The sequence below is a fragment of the Mustela erminea genome, chromosome 4 (assembly GCF_009829155.1).
Source record: "Mustela erminea isolate mMusErm1 chromosome 4, mMusErm1.Pri, whole genome shotgun sequence".
Classification (NCBI taxonomy): Eukaryota; Metazoa; Chordata; class Mammalia; order Carnivora; family Mustelidae; genus Mustela; species Mustela erminea.
The window spans coordinates 139,810,798-139,824,845 of record NC_045617.1 but is presented as its reverse complement, the minus strand read 5'-3'; the positions used below and the strand labels follow the sequence as shown (position 1 = coordinate 139,824,845).

The 14,048-nt window shown below is 51.6% G+C and overlaps 1 protein-coding gene across 9 annotated transcripts in view; it reads left to right on the top strand.

Moving 5' to 3' along the window:
- The window catches only part of ATXN1 (ataxin 1), a 400,612-nt gene that overhangs the window by 373,767 nt on the left and 12,797 nt on the right, over window positions 1-14,048 (top strand). For 8 of the 9 annotated variants that reach the window (XM_032341167.1, XM_032341168.1, XM_032341169.1 and 5 more), the window contains one exon: window positions 3,981-6,039. In XM_032341167.1, the coding sequence (XP_032197058.1) occupies window positions 4,141-6,039 (1,899 nt within the window). In that variant the 5' untranslated portion in view covers window positions 3,981-4,140. Of the gene's footprint in view, window positions 1-1,261; window positions 1,274-3,980; window positions 6,040-14,048 lie in introns of those variants that run through there. The other variant, XM_032341175.1, reaches the window with a different exon arrangement.

The window sequence follows — 14,048 nt, the reverse complement described above, 5'->3', positions numbered from 1 at the left end:
TTAATTCACCCAGTATCTTCTTAATGATAATGTTTGCACAATGGGTCTGCATGTGCGGTTCTTTGGTAGCTTAGCATCTATAAAATAGCGTGTGGCCCCATGTTTGGAAGAAATCTTTCCGTTGTGCATCCAGAAGTGAGCATTCCAGGGGTCCGGGTGAGCCACGGGTGTGTTTCAGCCCCAAGAAGGTAAATTAAGGACACCATTAGGTGTCCATTAGGAAGTTAGGAAATGAGGAAGCCATTTGCTACAGCTAGAAAGAGACCGTGAAAGCAAAAATCCTACTCTCCTTTTTTCTTCTTCTCTTTTTTTTGTATCTCTTTTCCTTTCCCTTCCTTTTCCCCCTTACGTGCTCTTCTACCTTCAAAATACACCTCTCCTTCTTTCAGTGCCGTGAACAACCAGTCCCGCAGCCTTCCAGGGACTTGGTGGCAAACTGTGGCGCCCTCTGGTGGTCCTCTGAAAATACAGCGACTCAATCCCTCCCCTCCCAGTGCTTCTCCCTGATGGGAGACTGAGATAGTACAGAGCCGGTGAGCATAGAGAAAGGACACATGACCCCAGAATTAGAGAGCCCCCGTCTCCTCCAAGCTGCACTGGTAAGTGGTCCTTCTACATGGAGCGGGAGGATAGATTGGACTTTTTCTCAGTCTGGCCCTAGGTGTTCCAGCGCCTGAGTTTATCTCTGGATCCTGGATTCATCATTAGTATTATCTGGAAAAGATGTTCATCAATGGATGGCTTTTCAGAAGAATAAATTTGAATCTGGGCATTACGGCCAATAGGTCTTAGTGGTCCATTAGCAGAAGACCAGCCCTGGAGGCTCTAACAGAGACCTTGAGGGCTAGCTAAGCCAGTGTGTCTCAAATAAGCACTATAAATAAACCAGGGCACTACTGAGAACCCAGTCAGCATTCCTTTTCAGATTCACTAAAGCTGGGTTCTTTAAAAAGTACCTTCAGAGGGGTTTTCTAGTTTTGTATATTGTGCATTTGGTTGTACAAGCAATTTTACATTTGCATTGCTAATGGACCTCTTCTGAATGTGTTTGACATTTTGCTTGGCTTTGAAAGGACTTTTATGCTGCTGCTTTTTCTTGCCTCGAGCTGCCTTGGGCTAATTAACCTATTCCCTTACTGGCTGGGCCTACTATATGCAAATGTTCTCATTTTGGATTCTGACATATCACTCTTGGATGAACATCCCTAATGAAATCCTGTGGGGTTTTATTGGAGCAGTGCTGACGTGGAACCAGCAGGGGGCGCAGGGAATGGTTTGCTTTGAGCAGATCTCCTAAATGACTTTTCTTTGCTAGTTGGTCTGGGAATGTGGGAGCTTATACAATTGTTTCTTAAGTGACTCTTGAAATCTAAAGATAAAAGATCATTGTCAGTACATTTTAAGCAGCCAGAAGGGGCCACTGATTTTTTTTACAATTCTGTAGTTTAATTTTGTTCTGTCATTATTTTGAAAATAGCACTGGGACGCCTGGGTGGCTCAGTTGGTTAAGCCTCCGACTCTTGATTTCAGCTCGGGTCAGGATCTCAGGGTGGTGAGATCGAGCCCTGTGGCAGGCTCCACCCTCAGTGGGGAGTCTGCTTGAGGCTTCTGTCTCCTTCTCGGCCCCTCACCCTGCTCACGCACGCGTGCACTCTCCCTCTTTCTCTAAAATATATAAATAAGTCTCTAAAAAATAGTACTTACCACTATACAAAAAAAAAAGAGAGAGAGAGAGAGAGAGAGAAAACAGCACTGTCATCCTGATTGATTTGCAAATACTGTGTGTAAATTATGTGCTGCACTGTTTATAAAAGAAGGCTGCACAGAACAGTTATTTTGGACTTCTAAAAGCCCTAGTTCGGGAGGGCAAATAATTGACATTACTCTTTCAACACAGTTATTTCTCCAGCATTAACATCCTAGATCTCTTCCTCTTTTTTTGTTTCCATTCCAATCTTTATTTTTTTAAGATTTTAATTATTTATTTGAGACAAAGATGGAAAAAGAGAGAGCACGAGTGGTGGGGAGGAAGCAGAAGGAGAAGCAGACCTCCCACTGAGCAGGGAGCCCGATGTGGGACTCGATCCCCGGGCCCCAGGATCATGACCTGAGCCAAAGGCAGACTGAGCCAGCCAGGTGCCCCTCCATCCCAGTCTCTGAAGTGCCTCTCTTGTCCCCTGACAAATCCTGTTGGTACTGAAATGAGCTGTGACATTGAGAAGCCAGATTTATATACTTCCGCCTCATATATACCTGGGTCACTACCATTAAGGATGGGGACTTCCTTTAGTGCCATCTCCCCTTTCGTGGTGATGTTTCGTGATGATGCTGGAGCACGAGCAGCAAGGATCACTAAATCACGGACCAAAACAAAAGTTGCAGATTAGGGTGGGGGAGTGGAGCTCCCCGGGAGAGATGGGGGAGAAGTTGGTGCAGGCAGAGGAGAGGAAGAAAACCGTGTTACAGTCGGGATGTCACCATCGCATGGGCGTTGACAAAGATCAGGTACCACAACAAGCTAGCTTGTTGTGTTTGCTTTAAAATCAGATTGTAAAAATAGAGCATCTGGGTAGGGGAGATGCTAAAACCCTCCAGGGCCTGGAATTCCCAAAGCCTAATGCCCATGCCATGGCTTCCCCGGATCCCAGCACATAGGGGTGGTCCTGTCTGCAGCTATTCCTAGAGGGGGCACTCACACCTGCTGCTGGCTAGCCCTCTTGGTGCCGTGGATGCCAGTGGGCATCCATGTGCAGTGGTCGCTGAGAGACTGAGATGTGTGTCCATAACACCTCGCTCCTGGGCCACTGTTGATTTATAGATCAGGGTTAAGCCCATGGGTCTGATTGATCTGAAAGAGGTTTCATCTCTAGGGTTAATGGTGGGCTGGCCCTTTCCAAGGAGAAGGAGAGGAGGTCAGTGTGAAGAGAAAACTCAGAGACTACCTGGAAATAAATAAATAAAGGAAGGAAGGAAGGATGGATGGATGTGAAAGACCCTTCAATCCATCCACCCTCTTAGCGCGTTCTTAGTCTTCTTTTTAACCATAACCATATTCAGTTTTTAACTGTCTCGCAGATTTCTTTTGGCTTTCTGTTACCATATGAGTAGCTGTACTGGGAATTCTTTGGAAACTTGTAGAGCACAAGATTATTTTTGGCTCCCTCTGCTGAGTTGGCATGTGTATTCTGTGTGTGTGTGTGTGTGTGTGTGTGTGTGTGTGTGTGTGTGTGTTAGGGAACAGGGAATGGTTGTAGATCGAGTATGGACCCAGAGTCAGGCAGAACCTTTGAGTAGTAGCTCCAGTAGATGAGGCTTCAGACCTTATGCCCGGAGACCTCTCGGGACCCCCACTCCTCACTGCTCCTTCCCAGCACGTGCATAAGGCGGCTGACTCTCCCTGATGTCACCCTCCCTGTGGGCTTCATATGATTTTCCGGCAAAGGAACGAAGAGGTGAGGAAGGGACCAGTGTTTCTGAAAAGGAAATTTAAGAAATAAATCATCTACCCTCTAAGAAAAAAATTTTGAAAAGGGAGAGAGGGTATGTTGAGAAACGGGTCTTAGGAAATGCAGACAGTCTTAGGGGAGTGGTTAATGCCATAAAAAGGAATCTGCTGTGGGGCACCTGGCTGACTAGGTCAGTTCAGCATCTGACTCTTGATTTCAGGGTCAAGAGTTCAAGCCCAGTGTTGGTCTCCACGCTGGGCTGAAGCCTACTTTTTAAAAAATTTTAAAAAATTAAAAGAAGCAGCATCTGCTTTAAGGTTTTGTCTCCCCTGGGATGTTCCTCATCTTCCTGACCTGCTGTCTAGCACAGGGAGTGTTTTATGTGCTTTCAGGTTGGGGCTCTCATCAGGTTTGGGGAATTCATTATGAAGCCGGAGGCCTAGTCTCAGTCTGATATTTTGATTTCCTTTTCCCTCTTCCCCTTCCTCCTGCCTTGTCTCTTCCCCTTGTCCCCACCCTCTTCCTTTTTCCCAGATTCCAGAGCTGCTGCGGGCCGATCGCACCCACGGGGAGATGATTCCTCATGAAGAGCCTGGATCCCCTACAGAAATCAAATGTGACTTTCCATGTATCAGACTAAAACCAGAGCCAGCCAGACAGTGAAACAGTCACCGTGGAGGGGGGACGGCGAAAAATGAAATCCAACCAAGAGCGGAGCAACGAATGCCTGCCTCCCAAGAAGCGCGAGATCCCCGCCACCAGCCGGCCTTCCGAGGAGAAGGCCGTCCCGCCGCCGAGCGACAACCACCGGGCGGAGGCCGTGGCATGGCTCCCGGGCAACCCCGGGGGCCGCGCCCATGGGGGCGGCCGGCACGGCCCGGCAGGGACTTCCGCGGAGCTGGGTTTACAACAGGGAATAGGTTTACACAAAGCGCTGTCCACGGGGCTGGACTACTCCCCGCCCAGCGCGCCCAGGTCTGTCCCGGCGACCAGCACGCTGCCCGCGGCGTACCCTCCCCCGCAGTCGGGGACGCCCGTGTCCCCCGTGCAGTACGCCCACCTGCCACACACCTTCCAGTTCATCGGGTCCTCCCAGTACAGTGGGCCCTACACCGGGTTCATCCCTTCACAGCTGATCTCCCCGACGGCCAGCCCCGTCACCAGTGCCGTGGCCTCTGCCGCGGGGGCCACCACTCCATCCCAGCGCTCCCAGCTGGAGGCCTATTCCACTCTGCTGGCCAACATGGGCAGTCTGAGCCAAGCCTCAGGACACAAGGCTGAGCAGCAGCAGCAGCAGCACCTGGGCAGGACGCCGGGGCTCATCACCCCGGGGTCCCCTCCACCCACCCAGCAGAACCAGTACGTCCACATCTCCAGCTCTCCGCAGAGCGCCGGGCGCACGGCCTCCCCTCCGGCCATCCCCGTCCACCTCCACCCGCACCAGACGATGATCCCACACACGCTCACCCTGGGGCCCTCCCCCCAGGTCGTAGTGCAATACACCGACTCCGGCAGCCACTTCGTGCCCCGCGAGGCCGCCAAGAAAGCCGAGAGCGGCCGGCTGCAGCAGGCTATGCAGGCCAAGGAGCTCCTGAACGGGGAGGTGGAGAAGGGCCGGAGGTATGGGGCCCCCAGCTCGGCCGACCTGGGACTGGTGAAGGCCGGCAAGTCCCTTCCTCACCCGTACGAGTCCAGGCACGTGGTGGTCCACCCCAGCGCCGCCGACTACGGCGGCCGGGACTCCTCGGGGGTCCGGGCCTCTGTGATGGTCCTGCCCACCAGCAACACCCCCGCCACCGACCTAGAGGTGCAGCAGGTGGCGCACCGGGAGGCTTCCCCCTCCACCCTCAACGACAAAAGCGGCCTGCACCTGGGGAAGCCCGCGCACCGGTCCTACGCGCTGTCCCCCCAACAGGCTCTGGGCCCCGAAGGCGTGAAGGCCGCCGCCGTGGCCACGCTGTCCCCCCACACGGTCATCCAGACCCCGCACAGCGCTTCAGAGCCCCTCCCGGTGGGACTGCCAGCCACCGCCTTCTACGCGGGGACGCAGGCGCCGGTCATCGGCTACCTGAGCGGCCAGCAGCAAGCGATCACGTACGCCGGCAGCCTGCCCCAGCACCTGGTGATCCCCGGCACGCAGCCGCTGCTCATCCCGGTGGGCAGCGCGGACGTGGAGGGCTCGGGAGCGGCCCCCGCGATAGCCACGTCGTCGCCGCAGTTCGCGGCCATGCCTCACACGTTCGTCACCACCACCCTTCCCAAGAGCGAGAACTTCAGCCCGGAGGCCCTGGTCACGCAGGCCGCCTACCCCGCCATGGTACAGGCCCAGATCCACCTGCCCGTGGTGCAGTCGGTGGCGTCCCCTGCTGCGGCACCCCCCACGCTGCCCCCCTACTTCATGAAAGGCTCCATCATCCAGCTGGCCAACGGGGAGCTGAAGAAGGTGGAGGACCTGAAGACGGAAGACTTCATCCAGAGCGCGGAGATCAGCAGCGATCTGAAGATCGACTCCAGCACGGTGGAGAGGATCGAGGACAGCCACCACCCGGGCGTCGCTGTGATCCAGTTTGCCGTCGGGGAGCACCGAGCACAGGTAACGCTCACCGGCCCCGCCCTCGCCCAGGTCGGGGCACCCACCATGCCACCATCACCTTCTCCTGGCCAGAGTGTCTTCTAAGAGGCAGACCCGAATGTGCGATGGGGAGAATTCAGGGTTTTTTACCCAGACTGTAGACCCATCCTCTTTCCCAGCGGGGTTCTGGGAGAGGGGCTTAACCCCAGTGCCCCAAGGCATCTGCTGTTTGTAATGAAATCACTTCCCTGCTTCTGTAGACTGAAGCTGGTAAGGGACCGTGCTCCGTAGGAGTCAGAAAATCACCACTCAAGACAGATATATATATATTCTATGGTTTAAAATAATTCTAATAATTCTGTGGTATAGAATATGCTCTATTTCATTCTATGGTTTAGATGAGGAACCCTGATGGAGAAACGCTGCAGGGCTCAGGGCCCTTCTTGGGGTCATTGTGCCCTTTTTACCTGTCAGGAAAGAGACCGTGCTGGTCAGGTGGGCACATTAGATGCAACAGTCACCATGTCCCGTTCCAACATGTGTGTTTCAAAATGTAAATGCTGTTATCATTTAGGGGTTGTAAGGCCCACCGAGGAGAACACAGCTGCCATTGAAAAGGTAGCCTTTTATACTCAGATCACAAAAAGACGGGGCGTACCAAGCAGGGCCGCACGGGGAAGCACCGGGGTCACTCAGGAGACAGGCGGAACCAGGAGGGAATATGGCCAGGAGCCTGTATGGTGGTTTCCAGGGGAAGGACTGAGCGACCTGGGGTAATCAGGCTGAGGATTGACTGTCATGAACAATTTCTCGGGAGCTCTGAGGACCTAGGGGCTGCCCCTGGGTGTCTGGTACCTGGGCATGGGGTGATGAGGACAGATGGACAGTGGCCCAGAGGGGAGAGCCCAGTGGAGGAGAGGGGCTGCGTGTTTTGTGTGCATGTGATGCTAGCCCCAAAAGGGGCAGTCCCTCCAGGCAGCAAGGCTCCAAGATGTCAAAGCATCAGAATGTAGAAAATCAGGGGCAAGGTCAACATCGTCTGGACATCCCAGGTGATCTCCTGGGCATGTAGTAAATAGGAACCCCAAAGGATAAGATGGAGTCAAGGTCAGTTACGTTAAAGCCTGGAAGTATTATTAACTCTGTTAATTTCCACAGTCTCCCTCGGTCCTCTCTTTTACAGTCTGTTAAATCACTTGAATACTTCTATTCCCCAGCTCCTTTGTAGAAAACAGCACTTTCCCCGTCCAGGTGGCTTGGAGACAAACAGGTTTGGCCTTCCCGGCCATCAGGCCCTGAATTCCGCTGTCCTGGGAATGTTTGCATGGAGGACTTCGAAAAACCCCCAAGTGACGGCACCTCCTTCAGCTTTGAGTTGAGAACGGTCAGGCTGTAGCTGATGTTTGGGAAAACGAAACAGAAGAAAAACCAGTTTAATGGTTTGAACTGTTTGAGTACATTTTTAAGAGATCAAGTTTCAGGGAAGGGGGGATTTTGCAGCTTTTTCCAGAAGTGCTTGTGAATGACCAGATGTGGGGTCTTACACAATGTCAGAGGGCCAGCACTGCCAAGAGCTCTTGGCCTCCAAAGATGTCTTTTTTTCCAGTGCAGGGTCACCATAGGCTTACAGTCTTTGGTAAGATCCAAGAAAGATGTCTCAAAGTTCAGATTTTTTTTTAAAAAAGCAAAAATCCAGATTTTTTTTCTTAAGTGGCATCTTTATTTTGAACCCACTGCCCGTCCGTAGGGGCCGCTCACTGCGCCCCTGCCTGCATGGGTTGGAGGTGGTCACGGGGAGAAGGAAAATGAGTTGTCTTCAGCGGAGTTGTCTCCTAACAGACTCCAGGTGAAGCCTGGAAAATGAACAAGAAAGAAAGTGCATTTTTTTCATGGCACCTTCAACCCTTCAAGCGGTACTGTGACCGGGCAGCAAGCACAGGAAGAGGGGTCAGTTTGGAGAGCTGCTGGTTCCTTACCCACGCACCTCCTTTCACCCTGAGAATCAAGAACAGCTCTGGCTGTGGGCAACGTCTCCAAGACCTTGGCAGCCTCGTGGATGCGAGCTTCCCAGGCCCTCGGAGGCGGCAGACGGACCCAGCATTCTGGAAAGCAGGCAGCTCCCTGTGCCTGAATGATAAAGCCCTCGGCTTCCCCGGGAAGTCTCATTTCCTTCCGGCAGCCAGACCACGAGTCTCTGCCGACAGCCAAGGTGCAAATTAGAAGGTAGAATCTTTGTCGCGGCCCGTTTGCAGGTCTGTGGGCGGCCCCGCGTGGGGGTCCTGCATGCTGGGGACGGTTGCCGCCTGCTGAAAAGGTGGCTTGGGTTTTGAGCTAGAGAGACAAGAAGTACAAGGCCCCCGACGCGGCCAACGATCTGTCGCTTTCCCCAGAAGCCTATCAGAAACAGGCTGACATCACCACAGCTCAGATACTCCACCAGCTGTGGTCGCCACGAGTGACAGGATGAGGATGACGGGAGAATCAGAGAGAAAGCGCGGCGGGGAGGAAGAGGAGGGGAGCCAGAGCGCTGATATCTGGATTTAATGTATGTTCCCAGCCCAGGGTTGCAGGGTTGCCTCCCTCGCCAGTGTGGCGCGGAGAAGTTTTCTGCTCTAGCCTGGAGAATCAGCCATGTCTTCTCAACTCGTTAGAAATCACTGACACTCACACCCACGGGGAGATTTAGGGATGTGCCAATTGTTTCAGTTAATTAGCAAAATCGCAAAATTGTTGGGGGGAGTGGTTGGAGAAGGGATGGTTTCCGATTCGAGAGCTGGATGGCTTTGTGACTCCAGGCTTGGGATTCCCACATGGGAGGAAAGCCACGGGGATGTGCGTGACCTCAGGAAACCCACCCCCTCCCTGTGGGACGCAGCATGGCCCAGGGCGGTGGCGGGCGGGGGGCAGGGGGGAGACCACCAGCCTGGGCTCTGGCTGGCTGCAAGACAGGTCGTTTTTCCCTCCCCGAGTTGCCGTTTTTCTCATCTCTGAAACAGGCGAATGATTCCTTATACCAGATCTCTCGCAGCCCCCCTCCATTTTTGGAGTCCCAGGCTTCTCTGCCTCGCAGAACGGAGCTTGTAGAAACCACCAGCCTTCGCTAACCAAAAACCGAAGCGTACAACGGAGGGGGTTTTCGTTTCGGTGACTATTTTAAGGAGCTGAACTCCTCACTGTTATTGTGGAAAGACGCCTCCGGTGTGTCTTCAGCTGGAGCTCCGGAGGAGACAGTGTGGGAGAAAAGCGCTGTCGCGGAGCCGTGCCTGTCCCCGTGGCGTGGCCGTTCCGGCTGCAGTGTTCTTCGGTGCAGGTGAAGTCTCTGCACCCAGCCCTCCGGCCCGCAGCTGTGGGGGAGCGAAGAATTCCAGGTGTGATCGGTTTCCACCAACTGCGCCACTGGACCCCTCTTTCTGGCCACGCTGCATCTTTGTCCTCTCTTGCTGTGGGGTAGGGAGCACCTTCCACCCTGGGGAGGGGAGCCTGCCTCCCTGCTTCCCGAATGCTCGGTGATTCCAGCTGAAAGCCTGATGGACCACAGAATCCCTTCCCTTGGGGCCTCCCTCCCAAGTATAATCCGATGGATTTTCTTCTCCCAACCATACAGATTGGGTCTGTGAGTCTGTAGCAAGTCTAGTGGGAGCCAGTGGGGCTGAGCGAGAGGACAGGGCGTCCTCTCTGCTGGAGTGGGCAGCAAGTGAGCTGCTGAAGAAAATGCAGGACTTGGAGCTAAAAATACCTAAGTCGAATCTCTCTCCCATCCCTCCTGAGCACTGGAACCTTGTGCAAATTGTGTGCAAATTAGTGCACAAATTCTGTATTGACTGCACAAACTACCTCAGCCTTCCGGTCCTCTGACATAGTGGGAAGAATGAGGGTTGTTATAAGGATTGAAGAAAACGTGTCCAAAGGAACCGGAGTAGTCAGTATTGTAGCATCTGTAAGCCCCTGACAGCATCAGTGACCTTCCCTGCTTCCGTTTAGGTGGCTTTGGCCCTGCGAAGAGAAAGGTTAGGGGCATCTGGGTGACATAGTCAGTTAAGCGGTGGACTCTTGGTTTTGGCTCATGTCGGGCTCTCAGGGTCACGAGATCGAGCCCCACATCTGGTACCCCGCTCAGCACGGCGTCTGCTTGAGTCCCTCTCCCTCTGCCCTTCCCATTTGGGCTCTCACTCTCTCTAACAGAAGTAAGTCTTTAAAAAGAGAGAGGGAGAAATGTTAGGTTCTGAAAAAATAAATAGAAGGCTTCATGGTCTAAAAAAGAATTTATGAAAGGAGAGGCAGTCCAGAAAAGTCCAGAAAAAAGGATGGAGTTCCAGAGCACCCACACCGCTATTTCTCCAGGAAGAGCTAAACGCCCTCCTGTAAGGCAGTTGTACAGACACCTGCTGTATCTCTCAGAGCGTGTGCTGGCCTGGAGGAGTGCATTGGCGGCCCTGCCATCCCCGTCAGTAAGAGCCCCCGAAAGGGTTCCATGCGCCTTTCTTCTGCCAGGCGCCCCCTGGGCAAGCCTCTGCCCAGGATGCCACCCCCTCCACTTCCAGCCAGCAAACACGCACCACCTGTGAGCAGCCTCCCCATCCCTCTGTCTCCTGCTCCCCAGGCTCAGCTTTGCTCAGGAGTATGCAAAACCTACTCAGTAGCATGGTAGTAAATTTTATTTGCAAAGTGCTCTGGGGTGACACTTTCCTTGGACTGTGACTTTCCTCACTGGCGAGCTGCTGTCTCTCACTTCCCAGATCCTCCCAAGGTGACTGCTTCCTTTTACCTCCTTGGAGGTTGGCTCGTATTCGGTGCCATTTACCTTTTGTAGCTGAGCGGGTGGCGGGTGGGGGGTGGGGGGCTGGGGGAGGGTGCATGTGTGTGCATGTGTGTGTGCGTGTGTGCAGACACGCTAGTACAGTGTGTTACAATGATGTGCTTCCTGCACGTCCGCCGAGGGCTTTTCTTTCATGCTTCTCTTTCTAATTCGACTGCTGGGTTCTATGACTCATCAGTGGCAACATTATGCTTTAATGGATTAGCTGATGCCTAAAAATAGCCAAACCTCATGCGAGCAGCACAGAAGTCTGCATGGTCCCTTAGCAGCCAAGGCAAACTGACTTGCCAGCATTTCACATGCAGGGCTTGGTGGGAATGAATCCAAATGTATCAAAAAATAGGTAGTGACCTCCCCCATGTGCGAAAGCCCGGCGCTGGGGCTGTGGTCCAGCAGTCGGTGATAAGCCTCCAACAGAAAGAAATGGTATCAGAGCACATTTCTGTTGATGTGCCTGTGTACCCCTCCAAAAAAAAAAAAAAAAAAAAAAAAGAAAGAAAGAAAAGGAAAGAAAAAGGAAAAAGCTATTTTTCAGCCCATGTGTAATAGATACGCCCCCAACGGGGTTGGGAGTCCTTACATGTATTAGGGAAGCAGACTCTCATTGTTGGTTATAGCTGATTTTTAATTAATAGACTTTATTGTTTAAAATAGTTTTAAGTTTAAAAAAGAAAAAACAACAAGCAGAAAGTAGAGGGATTCCCAGACACGGAGGTTCCCCTGTTGTTAAAGTCGTGCATATGTATAGTGCGTGTGTGTGACAAAGCATCAGCCAGGACCGATAGGTGATTTTACCATAACTTATGTTAAGGCTCATTCTCCGTGCTGTGGCGTAGAGACATGGCAACAAACGCACCATGTCATCTATACACCTCTGTATCATTCAGAGTACCTTCATTGCCCTAAAAATTTCCGTTTCACCTATGCTTCCTGCCCATCCCCACCCCCACCCCCAGAGTCTGGGCAACCCAGCCACTCATCTGTTCTCGTCTCTGTAGCTCTGCCTTTTCCAGAATGTTCTATCGCTGGCATGACACACTAGGTAGCCTTTTCAGACTGGCTCCTTTCACTTGGCCATATGCATTTAAGGTTCCTCCCTGTCTCTTAGTGGCTTTGATCGCTCATTTCTTTTTAGCAGAGACTAATACATTGTTTTCCGAAGGCACACCGTTTAGGACCCTAAAAGGGGAAGGCAGGTGGGAGAGAATTCGGTGTGCCTGAGAGCTGCTCCAGCCACCTGTTGAGTCAGATCATAATGGGGTCTCGCTACGGTGTAGGCTCTGGGAGCTAGCCTGCAGCATATGAGGAGAACCCAACGTGTCATTGGGGATTTGTGTTCGGGGGCGTCTCTGAGCCATTGTGTGGGTTTACCGAACGACCCTGAAACGCTTCCGCCAACGACTGAGTCAGGTTTTAGCATTTAACGTGATTAAATGTTTTAAATAGAATGCTCTCAGATACTCTTACACTCGACTGAAGAGTTGTGACTGTTTTTATTAATGATTTTTAAACACTGGCGTAAATGGGTCTCTCGCTTATCCTGGTCATCTTTGCTCCGTGTTGAGAACATAATCATGCACACTGGCCTTCAAGGAAAGCAGATTGGTTTTTTTCTTTTTTTTTTTTTTTCCCTCCTGGTAAAACAGGATCAAGTATTTCACTTGTAGACCAAGTTGGCAATTCCCAACTTAATAATTTCACCAAAAGCCAGCCATGTTGACTGAAGCCCGGCTTCTGAGCCATCTCCCTGATCCCGGGGAGGGACAGAATTTGTACATTTGGGACAGTATCAAGCAGAAATGGTTCGTAAAACAGATGCCTTTCACATTCGTGAAAGCAGGGATTCTCGTGGAGGAAAGGGGAGACATATTTAAACAACAGACGTTTTGTTTTCTTTATATCTTGTTTTTGGTGATATGTACATATGTGTGTATATAGACATAGCACCAATCTAAGATTGAAATATACATGCAAAAGCAGAAATATGTAGATACGTATACAGTGTTCAGATATGGTAGTTGTTGACTAAGTAGTTAAGAGAATTTTATTAAGCTTATACACAGAAGAGCTAAAAATGATCTGAAAAGCCAGTCATCAGCCAGACCAGGAAGGTGACATTGAATAAATAATCATCAGCCCAGAAGCGAGGATGTGTTGCCTCTCTGTCTTGGTGCTTTCATCCTGCATAGAAATTGGAAGTGATCGTTTTAAAGGAGGTGATTTGCAGGGGGTCGGTGGTGGGGAAGTTTGCTGGAGAGAAGGAGGGGTGGGCAGATTTCTCAGAGAAGCAGCCGTGAGCTAACGGGTGTGCCTGCCACAGCAGGAGGAGGGCAGGAAAGGGTGGAGAAGGATGGGAGGTGACCCGCCCCTAAAAAGGAGAGGTGCTGGCTACAAGGCATCCAAAGATGAAAGGCAGAGGGGCCTCAAGCTGACATAGGACAAAGGCTGCTCATGCTCACATTTCATCCTGCAGACTGCTCAAAGTGTTTGGAAAAGAATGTATTTATGGGTTGAAAAAAAAAAAAAAAAGGGGCCGTGTTGAGCAGCCAGAAGTTATGTAACATGCTTGGGTTTTATATGGCACTGCCCTCCCGAATGTATTTTCCTTGGGGTTTCATCAGAGGCTCTTTGAACCCCAGCATGATCGTAAAATGAATTAATGATTATTGGCACATCCGAAAGAGCAAAAGGGAACTCAGGAGTGGAGAAAAAGCATCTACAGTGTGATTCGGTGAAATCAAGATGAATTGAGGCAGCTGTCACTCAGCCCAGAAAGCTGCCTGCTCAGGGGTGAGACAGACCCAGAGAAGGCTCCACGCCTCTCCCTGGAGAGGACCGGAAATCCAATTTAGTCCCAGTTAGTGAAAAGAAACAAGGACAGGCAGAGCCTTCCGGTGTCTAAACACTGACCTCTGTTGGCCATTCGTGCCATTGCAGTGTTCTAACGTAGGGAAAGCGAACACAGAACTGGTTATGCTTTCAGATGTTTATTGAGCACCTATTACACTCCAGGAAGTATTCTGCACTCTGGTGAGAGAACAATGAGCAAAACAGGCAATATCTGTACCCTCGTGGAGCATAGAGTCTTGGGGGAGTTTGGGGAAAGAGATGACACAAACAAATACATAAGCAAATATAATAAGTGCTATGGGGAAAAAAATAAAGCAGCCGAGAGAGGATAGGAATACTGGGGATGGAGGGTCGTTACTTTAAA